The sequence below is a fragment of the Eulemur rufifrons genome, chromosome 3 (assembly GCF_041146395.1).
Source record: "Eulemur rufifrons isolate Redbay chromosome 3, OSU_ERuf_1, whole genome shotgun sequence".
In the NCBI taxonomy this organism is placed as follows: Eukaryota; Metazoa; Chordata; class Mammalia; order Primates; family Lemuridae; genus Eulemur; species Eulemur rufifrons.
This window is the reverse complement of record NC_090985.1, coordinates 16,138,320-16,158,733: the sequence shown is the minus strand read 5'-3', so window position 1 is coordinate 16,158,733 and position 20,414 is coordinate 16,138,320. Positions and strand designations below refer to the sequence as shown.

Genomic DNA, 20,414 nt, shown 5'->3' with positions numbered 1-20,414 from the left:
AAAGGCTTTGGTTTTGTACATTTCTGTAGTTACACTTGAACCACGAGGGCCTTTTCTTTTGCCAGGTCTTGAAGGTGGGAGCCAGTGTAATTTCTCAGGCAGCTCTCATAGGATTTATGTGCCTCTTAAAAGGATGTCTTTTAGTGTATCCTTCTCCTTCTGCCTCTCCTTTTATGGTGCCCATCGTGCCAGCCCTGAGCCTTTCTCCTTGGGCTGAAAGATAAGTGCTGAAGGGTGACTCATGCTCTGTGCCTTCCATCCCTGACTGTGGCCTGCAACTTTTCCCCTTCTGCCTCTTCTCCTCTGTTCCAGCACTACTTCATTCGGTATTGATATCTTAACTATGGAGAATGAATCCAAACCATGTGTTCCTATGCACACGGTTAAATTTCTTTAAATCTGGTAAAGAAAGTCACTAGTGCAAACAGGCACACTTTTCCCCAGTGTTAAGAATTATTTTCTTTATTTGTTTTTATTTTGTAATTTTTTTTTTATTTTTTAGAGACAGGGTCTCATTTTGTCAACCAGGCTGGAATGCAATGACACAATCGTAGCTCATTGTAACCTTGAACTCCTGGGCTCAAGTAATCCTGCTGCCTCAGCCTCCTATGTAGCTGGGACTACAGATGTGCGCCACCATTCTTGGCTAATTTTTTGATTTGTTTTAGAGATGGGGGTGTCACTATGTTGCCCAGGCTAATCTCAAACTCCTGGCCTCAAGTGATCCTCTTGCCTCGGCCTTCCAAAGCACAGGGATTACAGGTGTGAGTTACCCCACCTAGCCAAGATTTATTTTCTATCCTGGTTAGTGATAGATCCCCAGAGACAAGTAGTTGTCTTTATATACACAGGTGTACACCATTACATACGTATATACACACGCACACAAACACACATAACACACTCCTTTTAGAATTTTCTTTCTGTGTGGCATGAGGATGATGATCTATTGAGACTGCTGCTCCAGAACACATGACTTGTCCCCAGCTCTCTCTGTGACTGCTCAACATGTCATCTTTGGAGTTCCCCACAGCTTGCCCAGCGAGTACTGTGCCTGGCATGGGTGTGCAGAACTAGCTCAGGAGTTAAGTAAATACTTTAATTTCCTCAGGGCATCAAGTATCTCTAAGCAATGTGCCACGGTGTCGTGAACAATGTGGCCTTTGGAACCAGAAGCCCTGGGTTCAAACCAGTGTACAAACTTCCTAGGTGTAAGAACCTGGGCAAGTCCTACACTTGGTGGCCTTGGAGCCTCACTCTCCTGTCCTGTTAGTGTGAGAATGACAGGACCTCTGAGGTTTGCTGTGAAGATTAATGGACACCACATTAAAGCACCGACACTTGGTAGACTGGCAAAAGCAAAAAAGGAAAGAAAGAAAAGTAGCTATTGTTATTGTTACTATCTAATTGAGTATTTACCTTTCTGAAATTTCCTCCAGGAAGTGATTTTAAATCATGTACTTACATCACAGATTAAGATTTTGTACTTCAGGACTGCCCCTGGTGTGCAATATTTTATCCTATATTTTTTTCCCTATGACTTGGGAAGGCTAAGCTTTGTTGTCTTTGCTGTCATGAACCGTCTAAGCTAAAGTCAGATAATTTTATATGCTTACTTTTTAAAGCTTGATTTTGTTTCTTTGTCTTGCTCTCAGGCAAGAGAGCAAGTCATGAGATTTGGAAAGTGATTCTCACACAAGGTCTCCAGAAAGGGAAAGGAATGGGGAAGTTTTCTCCCTTAGCCGGTACTTCTTGGGAAGGAGTAGAAGATAATGGAGAAGTGAAATGGCAAGTGGGACAGTGTGTGTGTCTGCCTGCCATCACCTCATTAAGATGACAGGACTCTACCTTGTTCCATACACTTCCCCTAAGTGCTCCTCAGTGGGATGTTGGTATGTCAGTAATACCTTTTTTAGATCCCACCGTCCTCCCTGAATTGATCCAGTAAGTAATTCCCACATCTAACTTTTGCTTTCTTGGCTCAGCTGTTTAAAAAAAAAATTTTAGTTCTTACCATCACCTAGAGGCCCTTGATGTCTAAGTTGCATTTTCTCTGCATTTTTCTTTTGACTACAAAGGCTCTGACAAATGCCCATGTGTTTAAAGTCCTGCCTCTCCCTGGCCGGCTCCCTAGGAATGTCCTGCCCTTCTCCAGCAGACACGTTTCTCCTGGCAGCTCCTCCCATGGGGAACGATGTGCCTGGAATGATGTATGCTATTTCACCAAGAAGGAAATCACTTTCTTTTTCTGTACTCTTCCTAATCCTATATTCCTGTGATTGAGGAGTTGCTCTGAAGTTACACAAAGTCTGATCTTTAAAAAAAAATTTTTTTTGAATGTGGGGAAACCACAAAACCACCTGACACGGATGACTGTCATATACTTTATCTGCTTTCTATTTCTTTAATCCCCTAAAGCTTTAATATCTTAGAACACTGCATTTTTGTCTTTCACTCCCTGACACTATATCCTTATAATGCACATTTTTCCTAAACAAATAATAATAATGATTTAAATCATATAATGATTTTAAATGATTATATATTTTAATAGTATTAATATTAATATAGAACATAAATATGTAATAATATATTTCTATATTAACATATAACAATATATCAAATAATAATAATGATTTTTTAAAACCACATTATCTCCCGATTATTGACCACCTTCTGTGTTCAGCTCTTGCTAAGTGCCGTACAGAGTTCATCCTTAGTCTTTCATCCTTAGTCTTTCCTATGAGGTGGATACTCTTGGTGTTCCCATTGTCAAATAACGCAACTGAGACTGAGAGAAGTGAGGTCACTTCCACGGTTGCACGGCTGGGAATTGACAAAGCTGCAAAGTGGCACAGCAGCGCCCTGTCTATCAAACGCTGGTGCCTGGGCTCCTGACCATGGCACGGATCACAATCATAACGCAGAATGGAAACCTCACAATGCATGCAGCAGAGCAAAGCCTCTACCTGTATGTGTCAGGTGGTAGAGAGAGACCCAGATGTAAATCTTTTCTCATTTTGACTATAGAAAACCCCACTTTTCTTCTTTCAGGATTGGTTTCTTATCAGATTCTGATCATCGGTGACATTACCATAAAACCTTTCCTTTATACCAGTGCTCAATATTCTTGCCAAATTCTAGAGTTTTTAAAAGGAAACTCTCTCTTGTCTTAATAATACCAGAGATTGCATTTGTTCATTGCATGTTAAAACAAGTCTCCATCCCCCTGAGATCTTCTGAAACTTGTCTGAAATGAGATAGCATCTCATCATGTGTTCTGTAGAATTACTGTGTATATATTTTCATTCAATAAAATATGCCATGGTTTAAGTTGTGGACCTGCCAAATTAACATACTGCCACATTCTGTTGTTCAAAATTCTCTATCTTTTCATCTGTCTAGTGTGTTTCCTAAAGCTACCAAACACATTTATGGGTATACTAGATAATAAATCCTCAAAGCATCCCTGGCAGGTAGATAGAAATGGAAAGGAAAAAATATTGCTATCCCAAACGTTACAGATGTGAAAATGGAAACAGACAAGATTACCTGAAATTGACTGATGCTTTAAGTAAGTTGGAGATGAAGGTAAGACTATAATTTAGTTATTTCTTGATATGGTGCTCTCTCAAATCCATTTTTATTAAATACATCATGAAACTAAAGTAATTTTATTTTCTATTTTGCCTTTTCTTTTATGTGAATAGTGTATTCTCAATGAGCTTCAGACGGTTCATAATGGGTTGCATTAGCTTGATAGCCTCCATTTCTGGCCATGTTAGAGCCAGGACCGTGTAATACCACTCAACGGCAGCTTCAAGGTGGGAGGGGTGGAATGTGCTTCCTTCCTTGTATACACTAAACCATAGAGTATGTTATTTGTTCATCTTTTTAATAAAATATTTTAGGCACATAAAAATATAGATATTGTTATATAAATTCTCATGTACACGCTACCAAGCTTATAAAATATATTTCAGATAAATGGAAGCCTGTTATGCGTTCTCCCCAATCCCATTTTCTTCCCCAACATTATAGGCAATTATTATGCTGAATTTAGTGCTTTTTCATTCCTCTGAATGTTTTTGTTTTTGTTTTTTTGAGACAGAGTCTCACTCTGTTGCCTGGGCTAGAGTGCCGTGGCGTCAGCCTAGCTCACAGCAACCTCAAATTCCTGGGCTCAAACAATCCTCCTGCCTCAGCCTCCCAGTAGCTGGGATTACAAGCATGCGCCACCATGCCCAGCTAATTTTTTCTATATATTTTTAGTTGTCCCGCTAATTTCTTTCTATTTTTATTTTTTTATTTTTTTATTTTATTTTATTTTTTTTTAGTAGAGACGGGGTCTCGCTCTTGCTCAGGCTGGTCTCGAACTCCTGAACTCAAATGATCCTCCTGGCTCGGCCTCCCAGAGTGCTGGGATTACAGGCATGAGCCACCGCGCCTGGCCCTTTGAATGTTTTTGTACCTTAACTATATACATGTATAGCCATAAGAAATGTGTATTAGTTTTCATATTTTTAAACTTTATGTGTATGCTTCCTTCTGTAGGTTGCTTTTTTCCCCATGACATCTGTATCTTTGAGGTACCCCTACCAATTGATACATGCAGCTCTAGTCTTTTCATTTTAAACCTCCATATAGTGTTTAATTGTCTGACTTTCCCTTAATTTAATAATCTATTCTCATGAGGGTGAACATGTGAATTGCTTCCAATTTTTGACTACTATAAACATTATTTGCATGATCATTCTTATACATGCCTCTTTGGGCACATATACAAGATTATCTCTGAGTTATATTCCCAGGAGTGGGGGGAATATAACTTGTTCAACTTTACTGAGTTCGCCAAACACTTTCCACCAATTTATGTTCCCACCAGAAGGGTGTGTAAATTCTCATTACTCCACATCCTTACCAACATTTGATATTGTCAGACTTAACTTTGTCAACCATATGGATGCAAAATTATATCTCGTCATTTCTTTATGTTTATGTTTATTTTTTTATTTTTGTAGAGACAGGGTCTCGCTATGTTGCCCAGGCTGGTCTTGAACTTCTGGGCTCAAGCAGTCCTCCCAGCTCAGCCTCCCAAAGTTCTGGGATTATAGGCCTGAGCCACCATGCCCAGCCTCATGATTTCTTTAACTGCACTTTCCTGATAGTGAAAGTAAACATCTTTTTATATGTTTGCTAGGCTTTTGGAATTCCTGATCTGTGAGTTATCTATTCACACCTTTTGCCTGTTTGCTATTGGTCTGTTTGCATTTTTTCTTATAAATTAATAGACATTCTTTATATTTCTGGAAACGAGTTATTTGCTGATTACATATATTGTATATACTCCCAATATATACTTTGCCTTGATTTTGGATGCTCAGAAGTTTTTATGTTTAAGGTGACCAAATTTACCTATCTTTTCTGTTCTGACTTGTGCTATTTATATCTTACATAAGAAATCCTTCCCTCCCCAAAGTCACAGGGTTATTTTTCCTTATATTTTTTCTCAAGCATATCAAAGTTTTGCTTTTTAAATTTAGGCCTCTAATACACTTGGAACTTTTTTGTACATGGTGTGAGGGATCTAATTTTATGTATGGTTTTATTTTTATTCATCTATTTTTTCTTTTAATGATGAATATATATTCTTATAATAAATTATTCTAAATTTTTTAAAAAGCTCAATTGGATAAGAAAATGTCTACCTCACTTGCACAATAATTTCAATCAGTTTGATTCTGCCTATTAATTTTACTCTCCAAAATCTTATGTGGGTGGTGGTAGGGTAGAGCTGGGACCACAATTGAACCCGTTTCAACATGCGAACAACCTGAGGTTGTTCCATATAGAGTGCAGGTAGGGAGGAGAAGGAATAAAAGATTTGATTATGTATAGGCATTTAATACTATTTGTATGGCATGCCTTTGTTTGCAAAGTAGTTTCATGGACACCTTACTCAATTCTCACAACAAGCCTATTGGACACCAGTGTTCAGACGAGGAAACCAGGCTTCAGAGACATTCTTGTCCTCTTGTCCAAGTTTTTGTTTTGTTTTTGTTTTTGTTTTGAGACAAGGTCTCCCTCTGTCACCCTGGCTAGAGTGCAGTGGCATCATCGTAGCTCACTGCAACTTCCAACTCCTGGGTTCAACTGATTCTCCTCCCTCAGCTTCCTGAGTAGCTGAGACTGACTACAGGAGCGCACCATCATACCTGGCTAATTTTTCTGTTTTTTATAGAAATGGTGTCTGGCTCTTGCTCAGGCTGATATCAAACTCCTGAGCTTAAGTGATCCTTCCACCTCGGCCTCCCAGAGTGCTAGGATTACAGCTGTGAGCTACCGCGCTAGGCCCTTTCCCAAGCTTTTTAAGTGAGGATGCTCAGACTACAGTTTGGGTTTTCTACTCCTGCGGTAGTACTTGCCCAGAATGCCTTGCCTTTTATCTTGTATTCTTTTCCATAAAATTTCTCCGTGAGGCAGGTATCTCTGAAGGGTGACTTTTGGAGACCGGAAAAGGTGACCTGTTGTTAACTTGGAGTGATATGCTGTGCTTTTGGCTAAGACGGTCATTAGGTGGCTGGCTACAAGTCATCCCCAGTCTTCACCATTTCAAACCCCCAAACACTTTTCTCTAGTGACTTATCTCAGAAAAGAAAGTACTTTTCATATACGAATTAATGCATGCCTTCTTATTGTTTTTTTCTCACTTATGAACTTGATTACTAAGCTTGGACTATTGCTTTCTTTTAAATCAGTTCCTATGTGAAATTATATTGGTAAATATCAATGTATTTGCTTTATTACTCTTCTGTGACTTTTACAGGCATCCTTGGGAACAAAGGACCCATTCTTTACTTCCTTGGCAAACTATGTCATTTTATGAACATGAGAGAGGAAAAAGATGAAGATTTTTTTCCTTTGCTCAAATATCTATGTCATTGTCTGAATTTTCAAAGCTAAATTAGGCGGAAAAAAATCTGAAGTCATTTTGAAAGTAACTTTATGTAGCTTCTTGACCAGAGGTCAGCAAACTTTTCCTCTAAAGGTCCAGATAGTAAATATTTTAGGCTTTGTAGGCCATATGGTCCTCTGTGGCAACAACTCAACTCTGCCATTATTGTTCAAAAGCAGCTATAGATGATACATAAACAAACGTGTGTGCCAATAAAACTTTATTTACAAAAACAAACAGTGAGCAGATTTGATCCCCAGACCACAGTTTGCTTACCCCTGTTTTCAATTATTTAAGCTTCGTCTACAAGGCATCTACTTCTTTGGCTAAATGATTTCTTAATGCCCATATGTTTCAGAGCCTCTTTCTATCAGCAAAGATTCTAGGGGTTTTCTCTCTAAAAATAAAGTGTGATATTTGCAAATGATTACCCACTACATTCTGAGCTCATTAGGAGTCAGAAGAGAAGCCCAGTGTTACCAGGTCAGCTATTAATCTTTTTCCTTCCAAGATTAGAATGGCTGCAACCTACAGCCCTACCTGGTCTAGGCATATATCAATCCCTGACCTCTTCCTATGTTTTAAACCTCTTCACAATTATAGAAGGTATCCAAGTTCATAAACTGTTCCATCAGCACTTTTATTCCATATGGCTATCTGGATCACAGATCCAGATGTATCCAAAAGTATTTTTATTTCTATTAGTTAATTCCTTTGGAGAGCAAAGATAGGTGTGAAAAATACCCAATGATTGAGTTGAAAATAAGACCTATTTTTGTGGTCTTTTAGTCACTTTCTCACATTTTTTCTCAGTCTGCTCATTGGCAATTTGGGAAACATAAGGCCTTTTTATATGAAAGATTCCAGGGCAGAGGGCAACATAAGAGGATCTTTCATTATGAATTTTATACACAAAATTTTTCCATGAAAGAAAAAGTTCCTAATACTCTTCACAAATATTTTGGGTAAGATTATTTTTAAATGTGTGTTGTTGTGTTTGCTGAACAATATATAGGGATACATTTATTATATGAGAGATTCTTATCCTAAGAAGCTATAGGAATATTTTCCCATTTCCACCATTACTTATAATTTTTAAATTAGTACTTTTATGATATAAAAGTAATACAGTTTCATAGAAGAAAATTTGGGAAATTTAGAAAAGCATAAACAAGAAAAGTAAAATCACTCACAATCCAACTGCTTAGAGATAACTATTGCTGACATTTTAGTGACCATCCTTTTGACATCTCTCTATGCAATGTATACATGTAGATTAGATATAAAATTTTCACATGCATGAGATAATGTATACAACTTTCTTGTAACCTGCCTTTTTTGTGGAAGTGTATAGAATGGATATACTCCTGGGTCAGTAAATATGGAGTGGCATTAACTTTAATGGCTACATGGCATTCCCCAGTATAGATGTACTTACTGTCCCCTGTTGGTGCATTTTAAGTGCTTTCCAGTATTATAGAGAATGCTAAGGTAAACACTCTTGTCTGTATCTTGTTGCCCTAGCAGAGTGTCTCTTTAATGTAAACTCCTAGAAGTGGAATTAGCCAAGTTATGTCCATGTGTGTGTGTATATATATATATATGTATGTATAATTTTGATATAGAAAATTTTATCCCCAAATTATATTCTCCTCAACTGTTGAGAGTGCTTCACATTCTTACCAATACTGGGAAATTTTTAAAATTTCTCAACAGATCAGTTATCAGCATCCTTCATTTTTGCTATCATTTCATAAAGTATTTTATGTTTTTTATTCCAATGTCTACATAGCACTTACTATAAGTAAGAGACTGTTCTAGGTGTTTTTATGAATATTAACTAATTTAATCTTCATAATAACCCAGTGACATGGGCACTGTTATTATCCTTAACTTACAGATGAGGAAACACTTGAGTGACTTGAAGGTCATACATATACTAAGTGGTGGAGGCAGGACTTGAAGCTTCCTGGCGATTCCAAAGTCCATCCTCTAAATTCATCCCACCACTAAGCCCTGTTACCTCTTGGGGGAAAAGCTAAGCTGGCAAGGAAACAAACCTGGACACCAGGGGTCAGAGAGTCAAGTCCTAACAACTGGCTCATGTATATTTTCAGTATTTCCTATTTTAATTATTTTAAAAATAATCCCTTTGATTTTTTTTAGGGTGTATCAAGGTCAGACGAAATCAAAAGAAGCTTTGCCCCACTATCAAGAGGCTTTGAAATATGTTGAGATCAGCAAAGGTGAAAAAAGTCTTGAGTGTGTACCGGTATTGAGGGAATTAGCCGGTGTAGAACAAGCCCTGGGATTCTATGATACAGCCATCCACCATTTCCTACAGGTAAGCTGCAACGTCCTGGCCATCAAAGCTATTCTAGACGCAATGCTTTCCATAGATACAAGTGGCATAGCAGCTCTGAAAATGCCTGGCTTTGTCATTTGCTCTAGTAAGTGAAACACTTGGCCTAGAGTAGATGTTCAACAAAGATTTTCTTATTAGATGGCCAAGCGGGTGAGTGGAGGATGCTGGTCACCCATTATGGGTTGTACAGGCCACAAAGAGCTTAGACTCCTTAAATGTGGTTTTTCTCATATTATGTGCATAATTTGAGTATTATGTCCCAAAGTTTCTTTATCCCTTAATATTTATTAGATCATGCAATTTGGGGGCTGGTAAGTCTGAAAGCCATAGGGCAGGCCAGCAGGCTGGAAAGTCAGGCAGGATTTCTGTGCTACAGTCTTGAAGCAGAATTTCTACTTCTCTGGGATATCTCAGTTTTTTGCTCTCCAGGTCTTCAACTGATTGGATGAGGCCCACTCATATTATTGAGGGCAATCTGCTTTTCTTAAAGTCAATTGATTGTGAATGTTGATCACAACTACAAAATATTGTATATTCACGGCAACATTTTTAAGAAACCCCATACTCATTCCCCATTCCCTCCTCCCCCCATCCCCTGGCAACTACCAATTTACTATCTGTTTGTATGGATTTGCCTATTTTGGCAATTTCATATGAGTAGAATCATGTAATATGTGGCCTGTCTGACGTCTTTCATTTAGCATAATGTGTTCAAGGTTCATCCATGGTTATCATGCATCAGTACTTCATTCCTTTTTATGGCTGAATAATAATCCTTTAGACAGATATACCATATTTATTTATCCATTAATCAGTTGATGGACATTTGGGTTGTTTCATTTTGGGGGCTGTTATGAGTAATGCTGCTGTGAACCTTCATGTATAAGTTTTTATACGGACATATGTTTTGAGTTCTCTTGTATATAAGGATATGAGTGGAATTGCTGGGTCACATGGTGACTCTATATTTAAGTTTTCGAGGAACTGCTGAACTCTTTGCCAAAGTAGTCTCACTATTTTACAATCCTACCAGCAATTTATGAGAGTTCCGGTTTCTACATATCCTTCCCAACACTTGGTATGGTCTGTCTTTTTTATTTTAGTCATCATAGTAATTGTGAAAGTAATATCTCATTGTGGTTTTTTATTTGAATTTCTCTAATGGCTAATGATGTAGCACATCTTTTTGTATGCTTATTGGCCATTAATATATCTTCCTGGGAGATACGTTGATTCAAATGCTTGGAACATTTTTAAATAGGGTTGTTTGTCTTTTTCTTGTTAATTGATAAGAATTCTTTATATATTCTGTATACTAGATACTAGACCTTTATCAGATATATGATTTGTCAGTATTTTCTTCCAATCTGTGGCTTGTCTTTTCACATTCTTGAAAATGTCCTTTTAGGCACAAAAGTTCTTAATTTTGGTTAAGTCCAATTTGTCTATATTTTTCTTTTTTTGTTTGTGCTTTTGGTATCATATCTGAGAAACCATTACCTAATCCAAGTTCATGAAGGCTTGCATCTATGTTTTCTTCTAAGAGTTTTTATAGTTTTCAGTTCTCACACTTAGATCTTTGATTCCTTTTGAGTTAATTTTTGTGTATGGTGTGGAGTAGGGGTCCAACTTCATTTTTTTTCATGTGGCTGTCCACTTGTCCCAGCACTATTTATTGAAAGGACTATCCTTTCACCATTGAATTATCTTGGCACTCTTGTCAAAATCAATTGACCATAAATGTAAGGGTTTATTTCTAGACTTTCAATTCAATTCCATTGAACTATTCCATTGAGTATGATCTTTATGCCAGGGTCACATTTTCTCAATTAATATTATTTTGTAGTAAGTTTTGAAATCAATAAGTGGGAATCTCTGTGTTCTTCTTTTTCAAGATTGTTTTGGCTATTCTGGGTCCCTTGCATTTTCATGTGAATTTTAGGGTCAGCTTGTCAATTTCTACAAAAAACAACAACAAGAAAAACCCACCAGGATTTTGTTAGGGATTGCATTGAATCTGTATTTCAATTTGGGAAGTATTGACATCTTAACAATGTTAAGTCTTTCAGTTGTTGAAAATGGGAGATCTATTTATTTAGGTCTTCCTTCATTTCTTTCAACCATGTTTTATAGGTTTTAGAGTATAAGTTTTATACTTCTTTTGATAAATTTATTCCTAAGTATCTTATTCTTTTTGATGCTATTACAAATGCAAGTGTTTTCTTGATTTCCTTTTCTGGTTGTTCATGTACAGAAATATAAATTAATTTTGTATGTTCCTCTTGTAGCCTGCACCCTTGCTGAACTCATTTATTAGTGCTATTTTTTTTTTTGCCATGCAAATTTTCTCAATGTGTTCAAATTTTCAAACTTTCCTGGTGTTACATTTAGATTTTCAGTCTAAGTTAGGATTTCCCTATATCCAAGTTATGAAGGAATTCACTCATTTTTATAACATTTGTAAAGTTTGAGAGGTGACATTCACTGCTGTGTAGTCTTGAGGTTAATAAATATTAGAAAGTATTTTAAATAAATACAGATCATCATTAAAGAGATAGCTTGGTGAAGTGAAAAAACATTGGATTTGAAGTCAGAAAATCTGGGTTAGAGTCAAGATTATTCTATTTACCAGCTATTTAATTATAGGCAATTCATTTAGCTCCTTACAAAAAAAAAAAAAGAGAGAGAGAGAAACCCTACAAAAGACCCTATCCACTTCATAGAACAACTCAAAGTTTCAAAATAGAAAGTGCTTTGTGAACTATTAGGCCTGCCGCCAGTGTAGGCAACTTCTGTTTATTAACAGTGATTATTAAACATTTATCAGTGCTTCCCTTTTCTTTAGGAGATTTACCTAAGATACAGAAAGGTACAATGTGACCATAGCCTTCCAGGGGAACCGGTGTCTAAAAGCCATTTATTAAGTACACACAAAGAGGTTTTGTTATTTTTCCCTGTTGTTTTTCACTCTTCATTCCTTTGGAGTGAGAGAAACACACCCAGAGAGAAAAGACCTTTTATTTCCTGTAGAATGTAGAAAAGTTCCAGTGTATTTTAGGAACTAACCCATTAAAAATGGAGAAAATTAAACCAAGTCCTGCAGAGCCACCACCCAAGGAAGGCAGCAGTCCCAGGGTCCGATGAAAGAGCCATCATCCACCCAATCCGTCTCTCTGCAGCAGGGGTCTGTGAGAAAACCATGGAAATGTGATTGCTTTCTGAAACTCCTCATGGCAGATTTTGGCACTAAAACCTTATTTTCCTATCCAAAAGAAAAATCACAGGATTTCACTTATGTGAGTAAGAGTGTGTTTATGGGTATGTGTATAAATTAACACTGTACTAGCTTGGATTGCTTTTCACTTCTCTAGCACTTGAATTGCATATCCCTCTTTTCAGTTTTCAGGGTAGCTCTGCCACTCAGTAGTTCCCAAATTTAGGAAATCTAGATTTGCAAAGTATAATGAAATCATTGAATTCATCAGTTGCTCTACTGAAAGCTTTGGGGTCCGAAAATCTAGCTTTGGGTTACAGCTCTCGGCAAATTATTGGCCTTGGTCAGGCCTAGGGTGACGGCTGCTCGATATTCACACGTGGCAGGGGCAGAGCACTCAGCAAATGGCAGCGCTTCTGACTGGCTCTTATTATTTGCTGTGTATTTGCTATAATGTGCGATTCATTTGTTATAAATCATCAGAGTAATGCTATTTTTAATTTTAAAAACCTCTTAAAATTCAAGACTTTTAGTTTAAAATTAGGAAAGATATAGAATGAAATTGTGATTTGATTCATTAGAAACATTTTCTAAGAATGACATAAATCCAAAGCCAAAAAGAAGATTACTGTTTCTCTGTAAGTAACAGCTACTTTTTATAAAAATGATACATGCTCTTTATTTTTTTTTTTTAAATCAGGCCATATAGAAAAGTACAAAGATATGACCCACCAGTCAACCCAGACCTCCTGCCTAGAAATAGCCCGTGTTGACACTTGTTGAACATTTTTCCTCTGCAGATGTAGAGATGAGTATAGATTAGGAAACAAAAGAGGAGAAAAAAAAAAGAGTGATAAATTTGACAGCATAAAAACTAAAAATTGCTCTGTGACAATATATCATAAAGTCAAAAAATAAATGTCTAAGAGAGGAAAATGTACAAAGAGTTCTTATAAAATATAGATGAAAAAGACAACTCATTAGAAATATGGACAAAAGACAGGAACAATTTATAGAAGGAACACAAATGGCTAATAAACATGCAAAAATAATCCTCAGCCTCACTCATTATTAAAGACATGCAATTTAAACTGTCTGGAGCCCAGAGGTATGGCCAGGTTGTGAATCCTATGTGTGTGTGTGTGTGTGTGTGTGTGTGTATTTTCTAGAACCATATACAGGAAAGTGTTCATAGCCATTAGCTACAAGGAGTCAGACTGGGAATGCAGGGAAGAGAGGGTGAGGCATGCAGACACAGGGAAGGAGCATTTTTAATTTTAATTGTTTGTTCTTTTCACCCACTTAAGATTTTTAAAAATTATATGTAGATAATACTCTTATCATTTAAAAATCTAGTTCAGTTTTAAGAAAACACACTTGCAACCAAAAGAAGAAAAGATAAGCCCCTGAGACATCTATTTTGGTGCTAACCCTTACAGAGAGTAGGGCTTTTTCTCCCCAGCCTTTGGAGGAGCTAAAATTGACAACTGGAGAGCTGCCACTGAGGACGTTCTCTGTCTATTAAAAGAAACTGGCTTAGTCCAGGGTCCCCAGAACTCAGTCTTCTGATGCTCTGTGCCCCTACTGCTGACCCATCATCTAATCCCCCAGGGATTCCCGGCTCCATCTTTTTCTTAGCCTGAGCTCCCAGGCTACCCCAGGTCCCCATGGGGTGGCCATGAGAGACTTCCCTACTGGGCAGAGATGGGAGAGGAGAGGAAGTGGCAACCTGGGGCTGCAACCTGATCCTGTCTTGCATAAGGGCGTCAGCTTAAAGCTGAAGCGTGGAATGGCCAGCTTTGGCAGGGCTGCGAGGGAAAGTGATGCAGCTTCACAGCTGGTCAGTTATAAAAAAAAAAGCATAGCAAGCTCACGCCTCCCAATGACAAGTGGACTTAATGCTGGCAAATTAAGGCACAAACTTGAATCAAAGCAGAGATACAGACTCTTGTTGGAAGGCACCTTAACGTCTGTTCCATCCACCATCCGCTGCTTTTCTGTCCTCCAAAGCTCTCAGAAGCTGCTTGGGCATCCACATATTGGTATCTCACTGCCCCCCTAGGCAGCCTGCTCCATTTCTGGATAAAATCTACTATTTAGCAACCTCTTCCTCTGACCTTTAAATAGTTCTTCATTACATTAATTAGAAAATCATCTTTCTGTAACTCTCCCCTCTCAACAACCAGGTGTTAGACTAGAAAAGTCTGCAATTTGGAATTACAGACCTTAGTCTGAATCTGTTTCTGCCACGAACCCACCATGTGACCTTCAGCCAATGGCTTAATCTCTTGAGGCTTCATTTCCCTTTCTAGTAATCGGGCTGTCAACCTCCCCGGTCATTTTGAGATGAAGCGAGGTGGTGCATGTAATTCACTTCGCACCACAGGTGGCAAAAGTAGGTGCTTAATCAGTGTCCGTGCCCTCCTTCCCTCTGTCCCTCCCCAGTGCCAGGCCTCAGCTCCACAAAGAGATCCTGGCTGTTACTAAGTTGAAGACTTCTATTGTCTTCCCCTTGAGTATTCTTGTCTCCAAAGTAAATATATTCAGTTTAAGTCCACAAATTTACCTTGGGCTGCTTATGTACTTACTTTCCACTTTGCTGCAGGAGAGATTTCTCTCTGTCAGTGATCCCCTAATTATTATGAAGTGGTGGGGACGATCCCTTTCCTCTCCTGGCACCCACCGCATCCCCAAGAGCTGGGATTCCACACTCAGGCCCTCCCAGGATTTTAAGTTGAGTGTTCATATGATGGGGTTCTGCCTATTAAACAGAAATAGTTTCTCATCCTTTCACCAGTCATCAAACTTTCTCTTCAAGAAATATTACACATGTTACAAATCCAAGGGGACAGGCCCAGTTAGATAAGAGTCTGCCAGCTCTGGCTCTGGCTGCATCTGTTGGCAGCTGGATTGCGTGAGGAATCGGTGGTTTTCCCCAGAATGCACACGGGGCGCCAGAGTGGAACAGCTGCTCTGCACCTTGGCAGGGGTTGAGGTAGTCAGTCTTGCGAATGAGGTTTTTTTTTTCAAATAATGACTTAGTTCAATGTGGGATATTAAAGTTTGTTTATTTGTTTATTTTTAACCCGTCCAACATTCTAGCAGCCTGAGAGATTTGGAGGTTTTAAACATTCCTCCTCAGTTTCAAGATGGTAGATGGTTGTCTGACAAACAGATAACCGTAAGATATTGAAAACAGCAAAGATGTGAGGGGAAACGCAAGCCCCGGGGAGATTAATAAATTACGAAGAGAAGAAGTGAGTGTGGTCAGTGGCAGATGCCCGCAGGTTCATTACTTGGGCTCCTGTGGAAAGCCAGGAGAGGCAAGCAAGACTCCTGTAATTCTGTGAACTGTGGTTCCTAGTCCTTAAATGCTCTCAGATGCATATCATGGGTGTTTATGTTCTCTTAGCAAAAGAAGCATTGTTCCAAAATTGTGAACAGTGGTTGAGTCTGGAAAGACTGTGTGTAGTCTAATCACTAGCTTTGTCAACCTCCTTTGCACTCCCTCCCTCAGGAGGACTCACTGCCCAGTGTGTGCTGTGGTTCTCAGTCTGTGTCACCCTGAGCCCTCATGTCCCATGGAGATTGCTCTGGGGCAGCCGGGTGGGAGCAAGCAGGCGGGCTCCCAGGCCCCCTCCACTTGCTTCCTTGAGAGCAGCCCCTCACTTGCCTGCTGAGTATATCAGAAAACCATGGAAGATTTTGTTTGGCTTCTTCTGCTCCAAAAAAGAGCCTTCAAAATCAATGGTGCCATGGTGTTTGCATCCATTTGCAAGTGGGTTTTTTCTGCTTAGTGGTATGCTTTTGAAATATGACCATGTTAATATATGTAGATAGAGTTCAATCCTTGTGGAGTAAACCACAGTGTATTCGTTCCCCTGCTGATGGATATTTAAATGGCCCCCCATTTTTCACCATCTCCAATAATGCTTCAGTGGAGTTGAGGACATTTTCCATATGTGCAATGGACGGTGTACTCTAAGCTGGATGGGAGGGAGGGGACACCAAGGGGCAGGCGGATGGCCGGTGAGAACATGGTGGCAGTAGAGTAGGGGACTAGGAGCTGTGTGGATGCAATAAAGCCAGGTGCCCCCAACCATCAAAGAGGGTCTGTGAGCTGGAGGACCCAGAGGTGGCACAGAGTAAGCAAGGATGAGGCACGGAGTGTGACCGTGGGAATGGGCGGCTGAGAGTAGAGAAGAAGATGAGTCTGTCAAAAACCTGAGAGGCTAAGGTGTTAGCTGGGTCATTTGCTGGGCATTCTTATTTGCTCCCTGAGAGTCCCTCTCAGCCCTGCTCTGTGCCCCAGAGGCTGGCCTTTAAGTACTTTCTCAGTGCCCGTGCCCTTGCCCTTGGCCTCTGACTGAGAGGCACACAGCTTGGACGTGGAAGGAGTGGAGACAGGGCATCCATCCCCAGCCCTCCTGGCAAGGTCCCTGCAGGTGGGCTGCGACCCTCTGCTGCAAGGCCCTGCTCCTCTCCCTGTGATTCCTCCTTCCAGTTACAGCAAACGCCCCCTCTCTGACCCACCCTTGCCTCGGGGGCCTGCATGCCCATCTTGGGTTTCTTTTGTGCCAAGAATCATTCTTTTGATCTCTTTCCCTCTATTAACATGTTCACATGTGCCATCTCTTTCCTGCCAATCTCATGGATACTGAAATCCCTGAAAATGATGACAGGAGTAGGCTAGGGTAGGGAGGAAGTTGTTGAGTCGGGTGCTAAAACCTAGTGAGGGGCAGTGTCTGTAAGTCTACATAAAATGAAACTATTTCACATTTTATAACTATCCTTTAAAACCGAAATCCATGCCTAATATTTTTCATGAATTGCTAGTGTTAGCACAATATCTGACATGTAGAAAGCATTTTAAAATGAAAATAAATTGAATAGGACTGAATTAAATTAAACTGAATTGAATTGAATTTCACTGAATAAATGAGATGCTAATTTTGCACATTTTAAATATCATGGCTGACACCCCCCTTCTTGCATATGGTTTTTAATAGCTTCATGAACATCAAATAATAAATTAGATCAGGGATTGAATTTCTGAGATGAATAATAGATGTTTGCTTATATTAGCATCTCATGCAGAAAAATGTTGAGGTCATGAAATTTGGGGATAAATTCAGAACCCCTTAAGCTTTCAGGACCTGCTTTCTTGATATTGTGAGCAATTTTGCCCTTGGAAATTTCTATCTCCCAGGCAAAAAGCACCTTACAGTACTTCCGGAATATGTAATTATTCATTTGAAAATAATGTTGATAGACATCTATTCTATTTTCTTGAATCATAACACTAAGTAGGAACAAAATAGAAAATCTTTTTTGATTTTGAGTTTTAATCAATCTAAAATACTGTGTGTTAAGTCTTTGTACAATAGGAGTTAAACCTTTTCTGGCATCACACAGTGATTATTCTCCTTAAATAGTAGATTTTAGTGATAGTTAACCAAGGGGAAAACACAAAGTAAACATGGCTCAACTTGCATTTCATCTTTTTTTGGACGTGGGGAGGTGTTTCCTCTCTTTTTTCCTTTCTCTGAACACTGAGCATGTAGTAGTGTGACGCTATCCCTGTGGCTCCCGTTGTCTGTACGTACATGCACCTGCATTTCAGACTGCCCACTATCTTAAAAGCATTTTAAGTCAGAGCTTGAGATTGGGCCTTTCATGCCAAATCAATGACAAGGACCAATTTGGTGTCGCTGAAATCATTTATTCAATTCTTCATGTACTATAATAAGAAAGGTAGTTTTAAAGCAAAGGATATTGTTAGCATTTATGAAGAAGAAATTCTAACTGTTCTAATGCAGCAATAAAAGTTCTTACCAGCAATCTTGATTTGGCGTAGTCCCTATCACAAAAAGTCTAGAGCTAGTAGCTCAGCAGATTTTAACATGGGACAAATGAGGGGACAGTCTAGAGTCAAAGATGGTAGCTCCACCCTGATTACAACCTCAGAAATGTGTTCAGCTGGTCATCAGAGGAGCAAGAACTGCTTGGTCCAGGCTAGGATGCTCGACTGGGATGACTTCATCTCCTATGCCAGCTCCCATGGATGAGTCATAGCTCCTGGGGGCTAAATCAGGGGGCCCTGGGGAGTGTGCTGGCATCGGTTAGTGATGGGGAAATGGCAACATTCAGGATGTGAGAGAAAAAGCAGAATTTGAAGTCAGTGTCAAGGTCAGACTCTTATCTCCATCTCTTGTTAGCTGTGATATCTTGGGCAAGTCACTCAGTCAGCAATCTCAGTTTTCTCATCTATCAAATGAAGATAATAAAAATTATCAAGAAAATTAAAATCAGTATCACAAAAAAGAATTAAAGTGCAGCTTAATTCTTAGTTGTTGCTGGTATGTTTTGCCTATCACAGTCTAGTGTTTCCCTCCTTTAAACTTGGGTATTTTATCGTTTCTGTTACTCTTTTGGCAATTAATTGCCAACTACCTACCAACTCCCATTAGGGTATTGTATTCCTTCACCACATCTTACCTCTCTGTGCTGCCTACGCTGTCCAGCCCGTGCCTCTCCTGTAGTGGGCAAGCCGTGTCTGTTTATTGGAGGAATGTGAGCAAATTACTAATAGCATTTTTAAAACTCCAAATGTTGACAGGGAGATGAGCAGTAACTTTATCTTTTTATTTGAAAGGATGTGTTTTTATTTTATTTGAAAGGATTATTATTATTTTATGTTCATAAGATCATACTTTTTTTGTTCATTTGTTTAAATGGACTTTATGTTCAAGGAACTAAGCTTCTCTCCGTGCTCAGTGAGGGCCATGGGCCAGTTTGCAGAGGGTGCAGGCAAATGCTCCTGGGGGGTGAGGCACGAGGAAGGGGTCTGTATTTCTGTGGGCAAGGCTGCTCACATCTGTGGGTAGGTCCCACTTTTGGGTGTGACCAGTAGGTAGGGGACTGGGCTTGACCACTTCCTCTACACCACATTGACAATTTTTATCCATCGCCTTACTTCTCAAAACGTCCCCCTCCTGTTTGCTGACACTGGACTCAAAGGATCATAGACTTTTAAATTATTCACTTAGTGACAGGCCCTGGCCATAGCATCGAGCCATCTGGAGTCAGCGTCCAGTGTTCTCACCACTGTTCAATGCTTTTAAAAGCCAGCTCTCCCGAGAGCTAATTGCGCTCCCACATAAATCATTTCTTCCAGCTTACTGGAAGGTTCCTTGGCTTTCTGCTTATCGCTGCAAGGACAGTTAGTTCCCAGTTGCTGCTGCCAAGCATGTTAACTGTTTCTGCTTTCTGTGGTGACAGGCACATCTCATCGTCCTGAGTAGAAGATTCTCTCAAGAGGAGGCAGCGGACTCTGCACACCTTGTCGCCCGTGCTGCCCTCGCTTCTGGGAGGCCCGAGCACCACGGTGAGAACAAGCCTTCTCTCCTCCTGTCCCCCTGGGTCTGCAAACTAGCTGCCTTCTGGATAGATAAACAGATGGACAGAGTTGTGACCCAGGCCCCCCAGAGAGCCTTCCTTGTTTTATCTGATCATCTATAGTGAGGCTACTCTGCTGATTTCCCCAGCATCCTTTGGTTCTATGCCCCCAGCCTTCCTCTACTCTTTGACTCTTAAATACAGCTAAGCTTCATCCAAACATAGCTATTACGAGGCCCAGAGAATCTGCACTGGGCTTACAGGGAAATCTGCTCTGCTTTCAAAGGTGATCTATTTTTAAAGATTGTTGTGATGCTACTGTGGCAACAGCCCTGGCCTGTGGGCAAGGCGGCCTCAGACTCTCTCAGAGCTGAGCTTTCAATCAGGATGAACTTACAGCTTCAGGATTCCAGAAGGAAGGTGCCATGTATGTCTCATAAGGTTTTTCTTATCCCCACATAGCAGGTGGAGCAGCAAGCTCC

The 20,414-nt window shown here is 39.6% G+C and overlaps 1 protein-coding gene across 1 annotated transcript in view; it reads left to right on the top strand.

Moving 5' to 3' along the window:
* The window catches only part of TTC23 (tetratricopeptide repeat domain 23), a 73,757-nt gene that overhangs the window by 20,435 nt on the left and 32,908 nt on the right, over nt 1–20,414 (top strand). Inside the window, exons 6-7 of the mRNA XM_069465778.1 lie at nt 9,122–9,299; nt 19,816–19,921. Coding sequence (XP_069321879.1) covers nt 9,122–9,299; nt 19,816–19,921 — 284 coding nt within the window. The remainder of the gene's footprint in view (nt 1–9,121; nt 9,300–19,815; nt 19,922–20,414) is intronic.